Source organism: Carassius carassius, chromosome 27, assembly GCF_963082965.1.
Source record: "Carassius carassius chromosome 27, fCarCar2.1, whole genome shotgun sequence".
Lineage (NCBI taxonomy): Eukaryota > Metazoa > Chordata > Actinopteri > Cypriniformes > Cyprinidae > Carassius > Carassius carassius.
Window position 1 is genome coordinate 30,365,413 of NC_081781.1, and position 18,444 is coordinate 30,383,856.

Sequence of the window (18,444 nt, forward strand, 5' to 3'; positions counted from 1 at the left end):
TATTTTTCAATATGTACTATAGTGCATATATTTGTCAAAGTGCTTTCTTCTAGTATTTTTTTTTCTAGTCAACTTTTGAGTTTATGGTCGTTGCATGTCTCTCCTGAGCGTAAATGTGACGTTGCATGACATTGTTCATGAGCAGATTTATTGAGATCTTTCTGCGGTTGAAACGCTGACTGAGTGATGACTGAGAGATGATTCATTTCAGTAAGTTGTGGTGTTTCTTTCAACATCTTCTGATGTTCCTTTGTGTTTATTTGCTGCTATAACTAGTAGTAGAGGAGGAGAAACATTGATCAGCCACCACTCATTAAAGCGTGACAAAACACATTTTTGTTACGAAATTGACAGTTTGAAAGCTGAGACTTTTTCATATTTGTTTCAAGTAACAGAGCACAAAACTTACTTTGATTGCTATTTAATGAAGTTTTGATCATGCTTCAACTGAAAACAGCGTAGACTAAAAGATTATATTCATGGAGATTGATATTGTCATCCTCAAGTTAATTTCTGCCAAATGGTTAGATGCATCACTAGTATTCAGCACAGTTTTTGTGTTTGTCCCATTGTCTGATCTACATAATTCCTTTTATAAATCAGGCCCTAAATCAGCACTTGCAAATAAACAGCTCTTTCCACAGATTCAGAACATTCTTATTAAATTCCCTATGAATGTTTTAAAGGAACCATGTGGTAAACTGCTCGAACCGACATCAGCTGTCTGTCATTAGTGCTGCCAGTATTAGCTCACTCAATTAGTCATGTGGGAAGATGCTGTGATTAGGGATGTTTGCACATGGTGTCGGCTATTTAAACCCTCAGAGTTGTTAGCTTTGTGAAGCCCAGCAGGACAGCTGATGAAAGACAAGCTGCTGTGATCCAGCCATCAGCCCACAGCATGTGTGAAGGACAGATGTGCTACGACTGCCCATCAGCCCTGTGGTTCAGCTACAGCATGTAACGACTCGCCCAGAGGAGCGCATCAAACAGGCAGACGAGGCTGATCGTACTGATGATCCTATAGAGCTCAGATCTCTTTAAATCCTGCTGTTAGTTCATATTTTAGAAAAGTTTCTGAAATAATTATCTTCTGCTGAATTTACTTGATTGAAAATTACAGTAAAATGGTTAAATATTATTATATAAACAGCTGTTTTCTGTGTGAATCTGTGTTAAAGTGTAATGTATTTCTGTGATGCTCAGCTGTATTTCCAGCATCATTCCTCCAGTCTTCAGTGTCACATGATCTTCAGAAATCAGAATAATATGATGATTTACTGCTCAAGAAACATTTCTGATTATTATCAGTGTTGAACACAGTTGTGCTGCACAATATTTCTGTGGAAACTGTGATGCATTTTATTTCTCAGGATTCACAGATGAATATAAAGATCAGAAGAACAGCATTTATTTGAAATAGAAATCTTTTGTAAAATTAGAAATGCATTTACTGTCACTTTTGAACATAATAATGTTTCCTTGCTGAATAAGAGCAATTGACAAAACAAACATACAAACTTTTTATAGTGCCATAATGAGATAATTTGGTTTATATGATTTTTAAGTCATGCATTGTGTTCAGGATTGTAACAACCTATACTAGGCGAATTAACAAAGTGATAAAACCTGAAATCGTAGACAACTACCTATCATAAGTCTGGACAAACCGTTCTATTCAGTAATGCACAGATTTGGAGAAACGGTTACATGTTATTGCTGTAAATGCTGATAATGAAAATATTTATTTCATCTTGGCTTTCTGTCACATGAAGACAGCATCCACATTAAAAATAGTTCAGACTTCTTTTGAACTGACATTTATTGGATTATCCACAGGAAACTTCCCTTCTACACACCTGAATTGTGATGCATATGAGATCAGCTCTCTTCATGCTCAGGATGAGGAGAAGAAGAGAACGGTGTATGTGCTAGTTGGTTCTTGCATGCATCTTGACAGTATTTTGAATTGCATGTGGTTTTGTTTTGTAGTGTATTCCAGTCCCGGACATCAACAAGCCTCAGTCCACGCACGCCTTCGCAATGACCTGCATCTGGATTCACCTGAACCGCAAAGCTCAGAACGACAACTCCAAGCTCCAGATCCCCATCCCACACTCGCTCAAGCTGCACCACGAGTAAGACACACACACACACACACACACACGAGCTCTCACACTAGGGGTGGAACAGTTCAGCTTAGTCACGGTTTGGTTTGTATCATGGTTTCGGTACGGTTCGGTATGTGCTATGTTTAGGGAAAAACGATACTGTCAAATAAAATAATCTAACTTCAAGCAATAGCACAAATAAATACAAAGATAAAGATACAAATAAAATAAACAGTGATTTTCAGTTTTTCTAGGTAGGTCTAACATTAGTTTTTAGGTACAGAAAAAACTACTTAATTAAAGATGAATCTTTATTAAAGTTACTAAAGCTATTCAATCAAGAGCAGTGGGTGATTTCCTTGATGTGTGATTGATATTAAGAAAGTGCTGTCACTTTAAGAGAATGCACTCTTGATGACGATGGAATAAATCACTATTCAGCACTCACATTGAACAAGAGAGAATGGTTTGTCCACATTTTTTTTTTCTTAATCGCTGTCGTTGTAATGTACTGGGAAGTCAGAGTACGTATTCATCAACCGAAACATACATTAGCCGAACCCTTTTTGTTTTACGTGTTGTTATTTATAACAAACCATATTAAAGATGTGTTGTCAGATTTAAGTTGAACTGCGCTCCTAGTGCAATCCGGACTGTACGGTTCAGTTTTTTACAGAGAACTGTTCCATCACTAACACAGACTGACTGCTCAGTGAGGCCAACAATACATCTGTTTCCTGCTTCTCTCTGTGTTCAGGTTTCTCCAGCAGAGTCTGCGCAATAAGAGTCTGCCCATGACTGACTATAAGATCGCTCTGCTGTGTAACGCGTACTCCACAAACTCCGAGTGCTTCACGCTGCCCATGGGTGTGCTGGTGGAGACCATCTACGGGAACGGCAGCATGCGCATCACTCTGCCCGGCACCAACTGCATGGCGTCCGGCTCGGTCACGCCTTTACCCATGAACCTGCTGGACTCCCTCACTGTCCACGCTAAGATGAGGTGAGAGGACATTAGTTTAGTTTAGGGATGGGTATCGTTTGTATTTTATCAGTTCCGATTCAGATTCTGCTTACCGATTCCTAGTTTTGATTCGAGTAAGATAAAAAATCAAAAAAAAAAAAAAAATGAAGTCAGACATTTATTCTGTTTCTTTTAAAAAGCATTCTGTTGCAGCTACAGAAGAGGAACTATTGCCTGTGTTTTAGCAAAATACCACAGCAAAAACACCTAGACTAATATAAATGTCAAATATTAAAGTGTTAAAGACAAGTAAACAGTCAGTAATTAAATAGGAACAAACAAATCAATCAGCAGTCGCATAAATGTATATTATTTTTTATCATAGTTTTATTTTCATAAAATATAGATCATTTATTAAATACAGGTGCTGGTCATTTAATTAGAATATCATCAAAAAGTTGATTTCACTAATTCCATTCAAAAAGTGAATCTTGTATATTATATTCATTCATTACACACAGACTGATATATTTCGAAAAATGTTTATTTCTTTTAATTTTGATGTTTATAACTGACAACTAAGGAAAATCCCAAATTCAGTATCTCAGAAAATTAGAATATTGTGAAAAGGTTCAATATTGAAGACACCTGGTGCCACACTCTAATCAGATAATTAACTCAAAACACCTGCAAAGGCCTTTAAATGGTCTCTCAGTCTAGTTCTGTAGGCTACACAATCATGGGGAAGACTGCTGACTTGACAGTTGTTTAAAAGACAACCACTGACACCTTGCACAAGGAGGGCAAGACACAAAAGATCATTGCAAAAGAGGCTGGCGGTTCACAGAGCTCTGTGTCCAAGCACATTAATAGAGAGGCAAAGGTAAGGAAAAGATGTGATAGAAAAAAGTGTAAAAGCAATAGGGATAACCGCACCCTGGAGAGGATTGTGAAACAAAACCCATTCAAAAATGTGGGGGAGATTCACAAAGAGTGGACTGTAGCTGGAGTCAGTGCTCAGGGCTTAAAGTTCTCCGGCACCATGCCGGATTTCCGGCGTGCAGCGTTTAATTCTACATTAAAAAAAAAAATCTAGTTGATTGATGTCACTTTTGAGTCCATGCGTCTGCCCACCAACATTAGTAGCCAGTCAGAAAGTTTTGCTTTTATAAACACGAGACGCGCATAATAGTATTCAACTGCAGAGTCACAGCCCTGATGAATGGAGAAGCGTGACAAAAAGCTGTGAGGCAAAATGATCAAATATATCCATCTAGAGCGTATTTACATAGAAAAGCTCATTATAAAGCATCGGAGCTTTGTAAACAGCTCAGAGTAATCATGTCATCTCTATAAGAATGATATGATTGTCAAAACATATTTACCGGGATTTCTGAAAAGGTCCTGTTCACACATGATCTATTAATGGTAACTTTACCAGTAATTAACCATAAAAGAATGTGTTAAAGGGCTAAACTCTTCCTCTGTATACGCTCTGAATTTTAATTGCCAACACAGCAGATATATCAACCTATGTCTTAATATGCCATTGGATTGTACATCGCGATTTCAAAATAAATGTTTCTGCACGTGGCCAAATATTAAAATTTAATGGATTAAAACATTGTTTAATCAAGCGGTAAAGTGAAACGTCATCAGGCCGTTGGCGCCCTCTGCAGGTAATTGTTTTAATACATATTGTACTTAAGTTATGTTCATGTTATATATATATAGGCATATTACATTATGTTGTTCAGTACAATCTTGTAATTTCTTGGTTTTGATGTTTTATTTGAGCCAATTATTATTGCTTCATTGTTAGTTTATATATAAATAGTCATACTAAAGCCTGGTTTGTGTTACCCAAAATAATCATTAGTTACAGCCCTAGATTAGTTAAAATATTTCTTAATACTACTGCATTGTTTTACTTTTTGTAATAAAAAGACAAACATTTTATTGAAAACTTCTTAAAAACAGTATTAAAATATTGTCACATTCTAGTGAACCAAGTATCTGTACTTTGTCCCATCTCATTAGCTAAGTGTATTGTCACACCCCTAGTGTCGATAAGTGATGATATAGCTCATAATTTTCCATTTTTCAGGTCAATCATATATTCATGAAAAAGAAAATCAGTTTGAATAATGAAAGCAATAACTTTGCCATAGTATCATTTCAAATGTTAAAGTTGTCACAGTCATTGCATACTTTGCATGTGCTGCCCAGCCCCCGGAAAAAAAGTTCAGGCTCAGGATCTTTTTTTGCTTTAACCCCTGAGTGCTTCAAGAACCACTACACACAGACGTATGCAAGACATGGGTTTCAGCTGTCGCATTCCTTGTGTCAAGCCACTCTTGAACAACAGACTGCGTCAGAAGCGTCTCGCTTCAAAAAGGACTGGACTGCTGCTGAGTGGTCCATAGTTATGTTCTCTGATGAAAGTAAATTTAGCATTTCGTTTGGAAATCAGGGTCCCAGAGTCTGGAGGAAGAGAGGAGAGGCACACAATCCACGTTGCTTGAGGTCCAGGGTAAAGTTTCCACAGGCAGTGATAGTTTGTGGTGCCATGTCATCTGCTGGTGTTGGTCCACTGTGTTTTCTGAGGTCCAAGGTCAACACAGCCGTTCTTACTGTTTGTTTTTCTGGTCTAATTGTTTTGTAACTAAGTTAACAGTCCCCTCATGAGCCTTTGGTGCTGGATGCTCTGTTTTAGCCTCCAGATCAGAGATCTCCAACCCTGCTCCCTGAGTGCTACCTATTACGATCCATGTTTTCTGACCAACCAATAAAACCATGGCAGACCACAGACATGAAGAATGATTTTTAGCCTTATAATCCTCTGAATGCATACACTAGACCATGAGACGATTTCACAGTGACACAAGATATCATAGAGACTCACGAGATCACACGTAACTAGAGAAGAAAAACAAATGGAGAACAATCATCGTTGTCATTTCATTTCTATTTATCATGCCGCCATAGCTGAGACTGCAACAACAACAGACACTCACATTGAGAAGTACTTGTGAGTGAGAGGGTATGAGGCATCTCAGCTTTGTCTTAAAAGAGTTCAAAAATATCTGATATCAGTCAACTTAATGAGAAAAAATAAAGCAGACACTGGACATGGATGAAGCGTTCTAGAGCACATGCACCAATCCTGCTGCTCCTTGAGGAGGAGGATAACTCTCCTTCCTCTCATTTTAAGAAGAAAGGACAACAAAGTCATCCTTACTGCTGGAAGACTCTATTTAGTATTGTTTTGTGAATTATTTTGCAACTGATTAATTAATACACATCAGACAAATTTTTAGGATGACATGTAAAAACACATATTAAAATTCATGGACCTTAAGGCTGCTAGTCCTGTCTGCATAAAGGTTTCTTCAGCAAACCATGGTGATATTGTATACCATGGACGAATGCAGGTGTGTGTGTTATGTATTGTAGTTGTGCTCACATTCTTAGATGACCTCTTGTTTTTCCCATTAGCTTGATCCACAGCATTGCAACCCGTGTCATTAAACTGGCCCACGCCAAGTCTAGTCTAGCCCTGGCCCCAGCCTTGGTGGAGACGTACAGCCGACTGCTGGTCTACATGGAGATCGAGTCCCTCGGCATTAAGGGCTTTATCAGTACGTCTGACTCACATTTCACCGATGTTTGAAACTGTCCTTGTGTTTGACTGTATGTGCTTGCTCTACTAGGTCAGCTTCTGCCGAACGTGTTCAAGTCGCACGCGTGGGGGATTCTGCACACGCTGCTGGAGATGTTCAGCTACCGCATGCACCACATTCAGCCTCATTACCGCGTGCAGCTCCTGTCACACCTTCACTCGCTCGCTGCTGTTCCACAGACCAATCAGAACCAGCTGCACCTCTGGTGAGTCGCCGCACACACTTGGAGGATGAATTTGTCAATCATGTACCTCATTGAAGATGCAGTCAGAAAACAAACAATTAAAAAATTTACTGTTATTTCTCCTGAGGCGTGAATTACTGTACTTACTTTCTTAGATGTGACCCTGGAACACAATACCAGTCACAAATAGCACGGGTATATTTGAGTAGTGCTGTCAAACGATTAACCGTGATTAATCGTTTGACAGCACTCATTTGTAGCAATAGCCAACAATACAATGTATGGGTTAAAATTATCGACCAAAAATCATTAGGATATTAAGTAAAGATCATGTTCCATGAAGATATTTTGTAAATTTCCTACCGCAAATATATAAAAACTTAATTTGTTATCATTAATATGAATACCTAAGAACTTAATTTGGACTTTAAAGGGGATTTTCTCCACAGCCTTTCGAAATGAGATGCAGCTAGTATTTCCACTACCTCATGCTTAAAGATAATTAGCAAAAGTTAATAGTTATCACAGAGTACTCATGATGACTAAGATTTTGAAGCTTTTCTGGAAGTGAAAAAATATCACAATACAGTGGTGCACAGTATACAGCAGCACAGATGTCAAAAGATCAGATATTTCTAAATGACTATTTGCCTGTATCTATTCAACCTTTTACAGTCATATCAGAACATTCAAATCTGTATTAGCGCAGCTGCTGACAAAGAGAGAGAAGTTATCATCTTCAGATATAAAACACATCTTTTCAACCATACAGTATTGTTCCTGACTTAGAAGTAATTCATATCATCACACATGTACTAGGCTAAAAGCTAATAATTTGGATATAAACACTGATGTCTATGCAATCAAAACGGAGCAAGTCTGGAAAAAAAAGTATTCAAATTGGTGCTACAAATAATGTTTGTTGATTACAATGTTTATTACATTGTTTCAGCACTAGGTGGTGACAAGGGACTGTTAAAAATGTACTTGTCATTCAAGAGATTCATTCAAAAATGCTGATTCATTCCGAAATGAAACAAGTCAAGTATTTATGAGTAAAGCCGCTTGTCCACCAGCGTCCGATCAATTTTTGTTCCGACGCGACGCCTGTGACGTTTTCGCTGCTTGGGGGCGGAATTTGTGGGCTGGACATTGTACGGACGTCATTTGTGAAGTTTTGGAGGGAAAAATACTTTTTTATCATTTATTTATCATTTTGCAATGGATCGACGATGAAGACTCTCTATCAGGAACCGGGTGGTCAGCATTGCGGTGTTGTACCTGCGTTGGAAGAGGGGGAGACGGCAGTTCTGGGTCCATCCCATCCTGCTTGGCATTTCTATATATGTCCAGGCTGGAATCATATATAACCGGAAAGTTAGAGACCGCAATAATACATTTTTCCTCCATTTTCGCACCTGGAACTTTAAATATGAAACCATAGCAACGGCCATACACAAATTCTCGCCGCCGAGTTTCCATTGGCTGCTGCCCCGCGTTTTGACGCTCTCATTTGCATAAAGTATCCACCAAGATACTTTTTTGACACGCTGCTGTTGACCAAATCGACGCGACGCGACCCATCATGCTTTGCGGGGCATTTTTGCTGCCTGACGTAGTTCCATAGGAAATGAATGGGCTTTGACATCGCGTCAGAAATCGAGACGCTGGTGGACAAGCGGCTTGAGTCATTGAATCATTCATTCAAACATTTGTTTAATAATTCATTCAAATTATGTAATCGTGATCTCTATTAGAATTTTTTTTAATTTATCCAGAACTGTGCAGCTCAGCTCCTGCATACTGTAAGCTGCGGCTGTAGCATCTGTGGTGTGGCAGTGCCCGTGTGCTGGCCTGCTGTCTGTACTCATTCTGTGTGTTTGTGTGGACAGTGTCGAGAGTACCGCTCTGAGGTTGATCACGGCTCTGGGGAGTTCAGAGGTTCAGCCGCAATTCACACGCTTCCTCAATGACCCTAAAACTGTGCTGTCTGCCGAGTCAGAGGAGCTGAACCGAGCACTGATCCTCACGCTGGCTCGAGCCACACACGTCACAGGTATTTCACACCGTTAACACACTGCTGATGCCTGGACTGTTAAAAACACACATTACAGAACTGACCTGGTGATTAGTCTTCTCTCACTTAGTATTTGGTCAAGTAACTTAAATTCACTTTAAATATTTAGATAAAGAGCTGGCTTTAATTAGTCTATTTGCATTGTGGGGCAGCATGCTTAAAATGACATCTGATAATATTATTTTTCAAAATCTGTTTCTCCCTAACTACTGTATCTGTGTGTGGTGCAGATTTCTTCACTGGCTCGGACTCTATCCAGGGCACCTGGTGTAAGGACATCCTGCAGACCATCATGAACTTCACACCTCATAACTGGGCGTCTCACACTCTCAGCTGTTTCCCTGCTCCGCTGCAGGTACTCGTACACCTGTGCACACTCTGACTCAAAACAATTGTCAAGTCACCTTTATTTATATAATGCTTTTAAAGGAACACTCCACCGTTTTTTGAAATAGGGCTTATTCACATTATTTCCTACATTTAGATAGGTGGGCAAATGCATTTTTGTGTCAGTGTATGCATTGTTTTAGTTTGACTGGGTCGGCGTTAGCTTAGCTTAGCACAATGAATGGAATCCTTTGTTGCCAGCTAGCATGGCCTGAGTAAAAGTGATCAAAAAAAAAAAAACCCACCTAATTACTTCTTGTGGCCTGCGTATTCACAACGAGTACAAATAGCGATCCAGATTAACACTAGGCGATTTCCTAGGCAGATATTGACTTGGGACTATATTATGGGGAAGCACAGGTGAAGCACTGCTGCTTAGGCGAAGCACTGCTACTTCTCTGCAGAGATATCACGCAACACATGAAATCCCACGAATTCCGTCAACATACCGGCGTGCAACGCGTCAAAAAAAACAGAAGAAGAAGAACATACCAGCGTGACCTGCACCGAGTGTCTTCGCTTTTGGATGATTTATTTTGAGAAGTTACAGCAAACATGGTTATTACCTGCATAGCAAAAGGTTGTGAGAACAAGCAAAGGACATACACGAATGTAATGTTTCACAGAATTCCATCTAATGTGGAACTGAGAAATAAATGGCTAGCAGCTCTGGAGATCTGTAGTTCAACGCCTCTCAAAAAAATAAAGCAGTATCGTGTTTGCGAAGAACATTTTGCACCAGAGGACTACTTTGAAAACACAGGAAGAACAAAGTGCACATGTAAGTTGTCTTTTATTTCTCTTCCTATATAACCTATATTGCCTGTGAAAACATCAACTCTATGTGAATACAGGTATAATATGGGTCGATCTATACATGCGTCATGATTAAAATAATCACTTGCCCACTCTGTGGACAGCTGTCCATTTGGTCCAGTCGGCGTGGGGCGTTTTTTCCAGTTCACTTTGTCACACCGGAAAAAAAATCGAGTACTGCAGAATGGATCAGCGCCGTGAAATCCTCTGTAGATGTGACACAACTTCGGGCACGCTCATCTGGATCTGACGTGTTGAGCCTGGTCATCAATGGCAAAAACATGTCCCACTCTCTACAGCATAGACACTCTATTTCCGTCGGCATAGATTGGCATATTCCCCCACATTCACACCACCAGTTCATGTTGGCTCTCATCACGAGCGATCGCAACCTCCTCCTCCTGTCGTTCTATTTCCAAAGCACGCAGCTCGTCTTCTGTAAACTCTGGTTCAAATAGGTATGGTTCTGGTTCTTGACTGTCTGAGAAGTCACCCTCTTCGTCTCTCTCAAAATCAGCCATGTTCATCGCCATTCGTGTACTGTAAGGAAAATAGCCAGGCAGCTACTATTCACGCCGGTATGTTGACGGAATTCGTGGGATTTCAGGTGTTGCGTGATATCTCTGCAGAGAAGTAGCAGTGCTTCGCCTGTGCTTCCCCATAATATAGTCCCAAGTCAATATCTGCCTAGGAAATCGCCTAGTGTTAATCTGGATCGCTATTTGTACTCGTTGTGAATATGCAGGCCACAAGAAGTAATTAGGTGGGTTTTTTTTATTTTTTTTGATCACTTTTACTCAGGCCATGCTAGCTGGCAACAAAGGATTCCATTCATTGTGCTAAGCTAAGCTAACGCCGACCCAGTCAAACTAAAACAATGCATGCACTGACGCAAAAATGCATTTGCCCACCTATCTAAATGTAGGAAATAATGTGAATAAGCCCTATTTCAAAAAACGGTGGAGTGTTCCTTTAACACTACAGATTGTGTCAAAGAAACTTTACAATTTTAAATAGGAAAATAGTGTGTCAATAATGCAAAAGGACAATAGTAAATACTAGGGATGCAACAATACAGTTAGTCCATGGTACCTCGGTTTTTGAACCACATTTTTTGCTTTTGTTCTGATTGCTTGGCACATCAGAAAAAAATTTTGTATGTCTGCTTTTACAGATTTGTACCTAAAATCGGATGGAGTGGCAGTTATTGAAAGCTGACTCCTAAAGTTTTTTATATTCTTCACACTCTGTGTGGTAGTCAGTTCACAGCAGTGACGGAAATTAATCTTTTCCAATAAGTTTAAATAGATTTTTACCTTTTATGGTCATTTTTACCTTAGCCATTTTTTCTAAAAGTGTGCATTATCATTTGAGTCAAGTTCTTATATTTAATCGGTCAATTATAATAAAATACTTGGGCTGTTATCAAGCAATTGAAAGTATCAATCAACAAAATTCGTCTTTGCAATGCAGAGGAAACACAGAAGCTGCATCTGAAATGGCATTTAGATGCATTTACACACTGAATAGTGCAGGACATGAATGCATTTAACCTGCAAGCTACACATGCATAAATAAATAATATTTTAATATTGAAAACATAAAACGTTGAATATTGATATATGAAATATTTGAAGCTTTAAATTTGAAATTAAAAACTGCCCGAATAGGCAGCATTGCGATTGAACCGAATCATTTAACGAATTATTATTTCAGGAACAAAAATGCCCTCATGTTCCTCAGAGATGCAAAACAGGGCAGTGACTTGTTTGGATTTTTTTTTTTGTGAAATAAAGCAAAAACAGGCAATATTCACCACATGATTGCTATCACCAGCACCATTGCTTGTAACTTTAGGTGGTTCACAAAAGAAATCTGTCAGTGTTTCTTTATTTTCTCTCTTCTTCAGCCATTTACATTCCCTGCGGTAGATAGCTCCCTGTCACCTGACAGTGGAAAGCAGTTACTGGGTGACTGACGACTAATATGAATCAATTTAAAAACTTTTCATATAATGGCAGACAGGTCACTGTATCAACACTCAGAAGGCACATACTCTGAACATTTTCAGAGAAATTAAAACAACACAGATTCAATTTTGGGAGCATATGTGAACACAATGGTCACAATTTGGAGCCTTACTGCAGCAATATATGGTTTATCCGTGTTCTTCAAGCCATCTCAGGTGTTTTCACAGTCATTAGGTATATTTGTAAGCCATTTCTGATCGACATAGCCTTTATTACAGTATGGAATATATCTTCTGCCTCATTCTGGGATAGATAGAAGCCACATCAGATCACAAAATGAAGTTATTTCAAACACTTGACTGATGTTGTAGAGTAAAAACAAGTTATAATGTCCTTTTTTGTTGGACAACAGGTTTAGAAAGGCTTCTCATTGCATGTCATTAGAAGGGAAGATGCTTGGCGTGTGTCGCTTTTTCAAATGTAAGCAGGGAGGTGTTTCCTCATCTCAGCATGTGACACACAGACAATTCTGAGTGTAATGAAACACACATATATTATTTGATATATAACGCAAAACCAAAAAACTGCCATTCAGAAGCACGTATTGAACCGTGGCTGTAGTACTGAACAGTTCGATATTATATTGAGAATTGTGACATCCCTAGTAAACAACCAGTTTTCAGTTAAATGCAGTTCATAATTGAATTCAGTGATGTCATCGTCCAGCTCAGTTTGGTTTAAAGAGTATCTGTGCAACCAAGTCGACATTTAAAACTTAACAGGATGTTTTAATTCTCTTAGAGCTGTGTCACACTGCATGAAAGGTCTTCTTCAAAAATTCACAATGGGGCACTTACTTTTTTTAATTTCTGGGTGAATTATTTGAATTATTCCTTTACTACAATGTATTACAGTTCATGGGGTTGGGTCAGTAAATACTTGGTACATCATTCTTAAGCCCAAAGTATAATTTTTGCAAATAAAGTTATGCTAAACTTTTACACATGAAGTAATGGTATCATTTGAATGTATACTAGTGGAGTTCTAGTGTATCTAAAGGATGATAGAAGGTTTAAATGCACTGGTTTACATCACTTCCTCTCAGAATTCTCCTTCATCTTCAGTGCTGTGTTTGTAATGAACATCTGTAACGTGGCGTAGGAAATGGAGTGCTTCTGGACATCCACTTTCCTCTGAAAGAGCTGAGGAATCTTCTGTTGTTTGAAAGCTTTCTGAATAGGGAACGGGATGACTTGGTTTATGTTAGGATTATGTTACTGCTTGACAAGCAAGCAGTTACAGGATATGGTACTTCTGCTACATTCCATTAAATTTAGAAATATTAAAGTTAAAATATTCAACTTCCAACTTGGATAAGTACACTAAAATGTCACAACGTCAGACTTCTGACTTGGAAACACATATGTAGATATATCATATACTCTGGTTTCTGAGATGATCTATGATGTCACATGAGCATTGCAGCAAACGGAGAAAAATGTATAAACACAGTAAAGGATCCTCTGTGCCAAACACATGTTTGTTGGCACTGAATAGCCTCATTTATACTTTGCGGTTTATTTGCAATGAGATGTCTATTTCCTATTGAAGACTTGCAAAGCTAGTAGATGCGTTTTCACTTTGTTTCCCTATGAGCTGTTATCTGAGCATTGGTTCTTGAACACTTTTATAGTTAGAACTCGAAAGTCAGAGATACCAAGAAATATCCAACAATTTTCTCAATGATGCTTAACACCAAGGATGGTCCACAGCAAAGCTAAAACGATAACGGCACAGAGGAACAATATTGTTAGAATTACTTTCAGCAAGATTTTTCCAGCTGATGAACAATAAAAAAATAAAAATTTTCAGCTGACTTTAAAGAGCTGGAACTGTGGACGTTGATATAGTTATTGTCATAGATGTCTGTATAGTTCGTGGTGGAGCTTTAATGAGATTCATAATAACTTCTCTTCCCTCTTGTGCTCATTTCCCAGGCGTTCTTCAAGCAGAATAACGTTCCACAGGAGAGCCGTTTTAACCTGAAGAAGAACGTGGAGGAGGAGTACAGGAAGTGGAAGTCTATGACCGTTGAGAACGACATCATCACACACTTCTCTATGCAGGGCTCGCCGCCCCTCTTCCTGTGTCTGCTGTGGAAGATGCTGCTGGAGACGGACCACATCAACCAGATCGGCTTCAGGTGCGCCACTTCTCACCACCTGTTTCAGTACACCTCACAAGATTTGTGATTTTTAAAGTATGGTTCGTCCATCCAGATCCTGTTCTTTTCAGGATGTCCTGAAAGTGTAGCTTATTGTTTAGTTTTTATCCATGTAAGAAAGTCTCCTTCACTCTTTAAGCTGTTAAAACCTGTTAGTGCTTTCTCTGGTGTGTCTGAACTGGGATGTGAACTTAATAGGGGTGTAACGGTACGTGTATTCGTACCGGACCGTTTCGGTACAGGGCTTTTGGTACGGTGCACGTGTGTGACCGAATGACCGAATGCAATATTTTGTGCGCGGAACATAGGTACATTTTCGTGTTTCCAAACGAACATATTAAGTGGCGGAAGTCTCCGCGTTCAGCGCAAATCCCGCCCTGCAGCTGATTCAAAGCCGTTTACACACTGGCTGCGTGGCGTGAGCGTGGCGTTTCTGCTGCGTGTCAGTTGCGTGACGGCTGCTTCGTGTTTTCTGTGTCTTTACACACCAGAATCGTGCCTGACGCGGCGCTGGCGCGCTGCTGCTACTGTAGGTGACAGAGGGAGGCCGTCGACAGACCAGGAACTTGTCTTCACGACAGCAATATCTATTCTTCATGTTGAGCATAAATATAAAGCCTACTGATAAAGGACACCGTCAACATTGACGGCAAAATAGACGTTGTTTGACAGGTGCAATATGTCAGTGTGTCACCGGACTAAGGTTTTCAAAAGGCATCACGCGAGTGTGAACATCACTACAACTAGGAAAAAAACGATTGTAATTTAAACGCAGCTCCCGTCGGCATTTAAACAGACCTTTGCTCTTAATTCCGATCGGGCCAACGCAATAACGAAATCTGAGCAGGTCTAAAAACTGAAACTGTTGATGCTGCACTTTACACTTTGGAAAAGTTATATATATTTTTTAAATATGAGCAGGCCTACAAGCTGGGATTGGTAATGCTGCACTGTAATCATAGTTATGTATTTAGATTTTTCATTAAATTTTATTATATGATATTGGTTTGAGACTGAGATTATTTTATTTAGTGGAGAACTTAGCAGCAGTATTTTATTTCTTATTCTTTTTTTATTTTATATATATTTTATTAAAAACTATTTAAAAAAAAGTGTAAACAAATTGTTAAAAAAAGTTTATATTAATGAACAACCTGCAGTTTAATGTTTGCATTTCTTTCCCTTACTGTACCGAACATTAACCGAACCGTGACTTTAAAACCAAGGTACGTACCGAACCGTGATTTTTGCGTACCGTTACACCCCTAGAACTTAAGGTGTTTTCACATCTGTCTTGCTTGATTCGACTGAATCGCACTCAAGTTTGTTTCCCCTTTTGGTGCTGATCTTTTGGGCTGGTGTGAATACAGCAGTTGCACTCTGGTGCACAACAAACAACTGTTCCAAGACCTAGCTGAAGAGGTGGTCTCGGTCCGCTTCCAACAAACTCTGGTACGCTTAGTTAAAGGTGTTAACATAACCCAACCTTGATCCGACCCAAATGCAGAAATCATGCTCAGAAACAGACTGCAGAGTGCTGTTGTTTGCTTTTCAATGGCTTAAATCACTTGTTTTTAAACCGTAATGCTTAAAAATGTGTGCAAATGAGTTTTTGTGACCATGGCACACAGCAACGTGACATGAGCGCATTAAATAGGCTAAGTCGTGCCGCAAAGCCCCAGCAAAAGATGCCATGAATGTGTCGGCGGGAAATAGTAAGGAGATATTTGAATAATTAATAAACGATTGTTATCTGAGTCAGTGTCACAAAGAAGAAGTTGACAATCCTGATTCATCATCTCCTCATTAGATTCACCTTCAGAAAGATTTGCATCTTCATGGATTACATAATGTAAGAGTTTTTGCCTTCTATTTCAATTTTGTGTTTTAATAATTCAAAGCTTTCTATAGATATATTAATCATGTTTTTGAGGTCTTTGTTTCATTTTTGTGAAGGGCTCCTGCTAAAGACAAGAAAGCGCATCCTATTTGTTTACTTTATTTTACAAAAGCACAACGTTTTGTTGATATTGTAAGTACATACAAATAAAAGTATTATAAGATCATTTACAATTCCGAACGATGTATTATTCTTACCTTTATGAACAAAAATAATGGCTTATTTTATTTTGTTTCCACTGATGTCCTGAAGTGCTTCAGCTTCCACTCTCTGCACAAACAATTGGATATGTGCCTAATAGCTCACATTTATCTAGGTTAAATGTTTAAACTAACATTGTGATATGCTGTAAGTATTTTATACCTATAGATTTTATTTTCGGCAAGTCGTAATTACAACATCATATGACATTGTCTCATATGATGCTCATAAGTTTTTCATATTGCATTAGTGCAGTAGATAAAACCAAATCATTAAAAGAATAAAAAATGCACCAAGAAAGATCTCCATGATTAGCCTGGTTTTGCACCTTTTTCCTCTCATAACTTGAAGTTGTCAATCTTCAGCGAATCTGCTCATATGCCACACTAAACAAGCTACTAACAAAACATAGGTAACTACTGGTAGTGAGAGAAAAAAAAAAGATCCTCCTTGGTTTCTTTCCACCACAGGCTTTTATTAATCTACATTGGATCTTTACTGTCTAAAGTATTTATATCGACTTTCAGTATCTCACAGTTGCTGCAGTGAGCTTCTTTACCCTGAGCAGGGTGATGAGATGAATACTAATGTATCAGAATGAGAGACTTGTCATCGCAATTCCAGATTGTTGACTGAGCACACAACAACAACGTGATCCACAATGGACCTAGTGAAAATGTTGAGTGATTCCCAAGAGCCATGCACTGATTGAAAACTTCAACTTGAAATACTGCTCTCCATCTGTAATTTTTCTCTGAGCCACTAACCGTTAAGCTGGCATTATTGATTGCAGGGATGATATTGAACAAATTGTTTACAAATTGGTTTCATTACTTTTTTAAACCAGCATTATATTTCCTGTTTGTGACTGAGACTTTAAGGATAAATGACACTAAATGCTCTCTTAGAAGAGAGTATAGAAAACCTGAATACAAAGATAGGAAATAATAAACTCTAGAACTCGTAAGGAATTTAAAGGGACCATCTTGTAAATTATCGGAAATTAATTTTTTTCATAAACTAATTTCAGAGCATGCAAGTAGCCTGAAACCATCATCAGTTTTACATCCTATTTCTGCTATTTAACGGAATGCATCATCTAAACCCTACCAGAAGTTACTTCTACTTTTTCATCCAAAAAAAAAAGAAAAGAAAATTAAGTCTTCTGTTGTGACGTTAAACTTTTCTTCTCCATCAGGAAGAGGTTGCTTTGACCACTTTTAACCAGACTCATCATAGGGTATGGCTATACTATGATTCACCACCTCCTTAAGCGGTAGGAATTTTGCTGTCCAGGTAGATTGTGGGGTTCCTCAGGGCTCTGTTTTAGTACCTCTGCTGTTTGCACTCTATATGCTTACCTGAGCTCAGTTTTTCAGAAATTAAAATTTTCCTGTCTTTGCTACACCAGTGATACTCATTGTTTCTAGTATGATTGAATCTTTGGAGCAAACTGAACCATAGATGGCAAGCAACCAAGCTATTGAAGCTAAGTAAATCTAAACTGGAGGGCTCTCCCAGGGCTGCCTCAAATATTCAAGCCCAGTTAGGATCTCTCTTGGCTAATGTTCAGATTCATGTTAAAAACATAATTTTCTCGGTTATTTGACAGTATTGTGAAATGAATCCATATGAATATGAAGTGACACAACAACAAATATAAATGTAAGGCTTTGCTTCATTTTCTAATTATTATATAAAGCAATGTAGGGCCCTATGAGATCCAATAAATTATTTTGTGAATTTTTCTGTATTCTGTTTATTCCCCTTTCAGTTTTAAATTTTCAGTACTCAGTTTTAATGATTAAATTGATTTGTAATCAAATACATATTTCCCAAATTCTGTGTTTTGCATTTTCATTTATCTGGATTCAATTTTAATGGGTTAATTAAATATCAATTAAAATTCAAAAGATATGTCTAATCA

General features: G+C 38.5%; 1 protein-coding gene across 4 annotated transcripts in view; it reads left to right on the top strand.

Annotated features, from left to right (window-relative positions):
* med23 (mediator complex subunit 23) overlaps positions 1 to 18,444 on the top strand; it is a 79,690-nt gene that overhangs the window by 26,247 nt on the left and 34,999 nt on the right. For all 4 annotated transcript variants that reach the window (XM_059513355.1, XM_059513356.1, XM_059513357.1 and 1 more), the window contains 7 exons: positions 1,993 to 2,138; positions 2,869 to 3,114; positions 6,574 to 6,716; positions 6,789 to 6,963; positions 8,835 to 8,998; positions 9,250 to 9,374; positions 14,190 to 14,395. In XM_059513355.1, the coding sequence (XP_059369338.1) occupies positions 1,993 to 2,138; positions 2,869 to 3,114; positions 6,574 to 6,716; positions 6,789 to 6,963; positions 8,835 to 8,998; positions 9,250 to 9,374; positions 14,190 to 14,395 (1,205 nt within the window). The remainder of the gene's footprint in view (positions 1 to 1,992; positions 2,139 to 2,868; positions 3,115 to 6,573; positions 6,717 to 6,788; positions 6,964 to 8,834; positions 8,999 to 9,249; positions 9,375 to 14,189; positions 14,396 to 18,444) is intronic.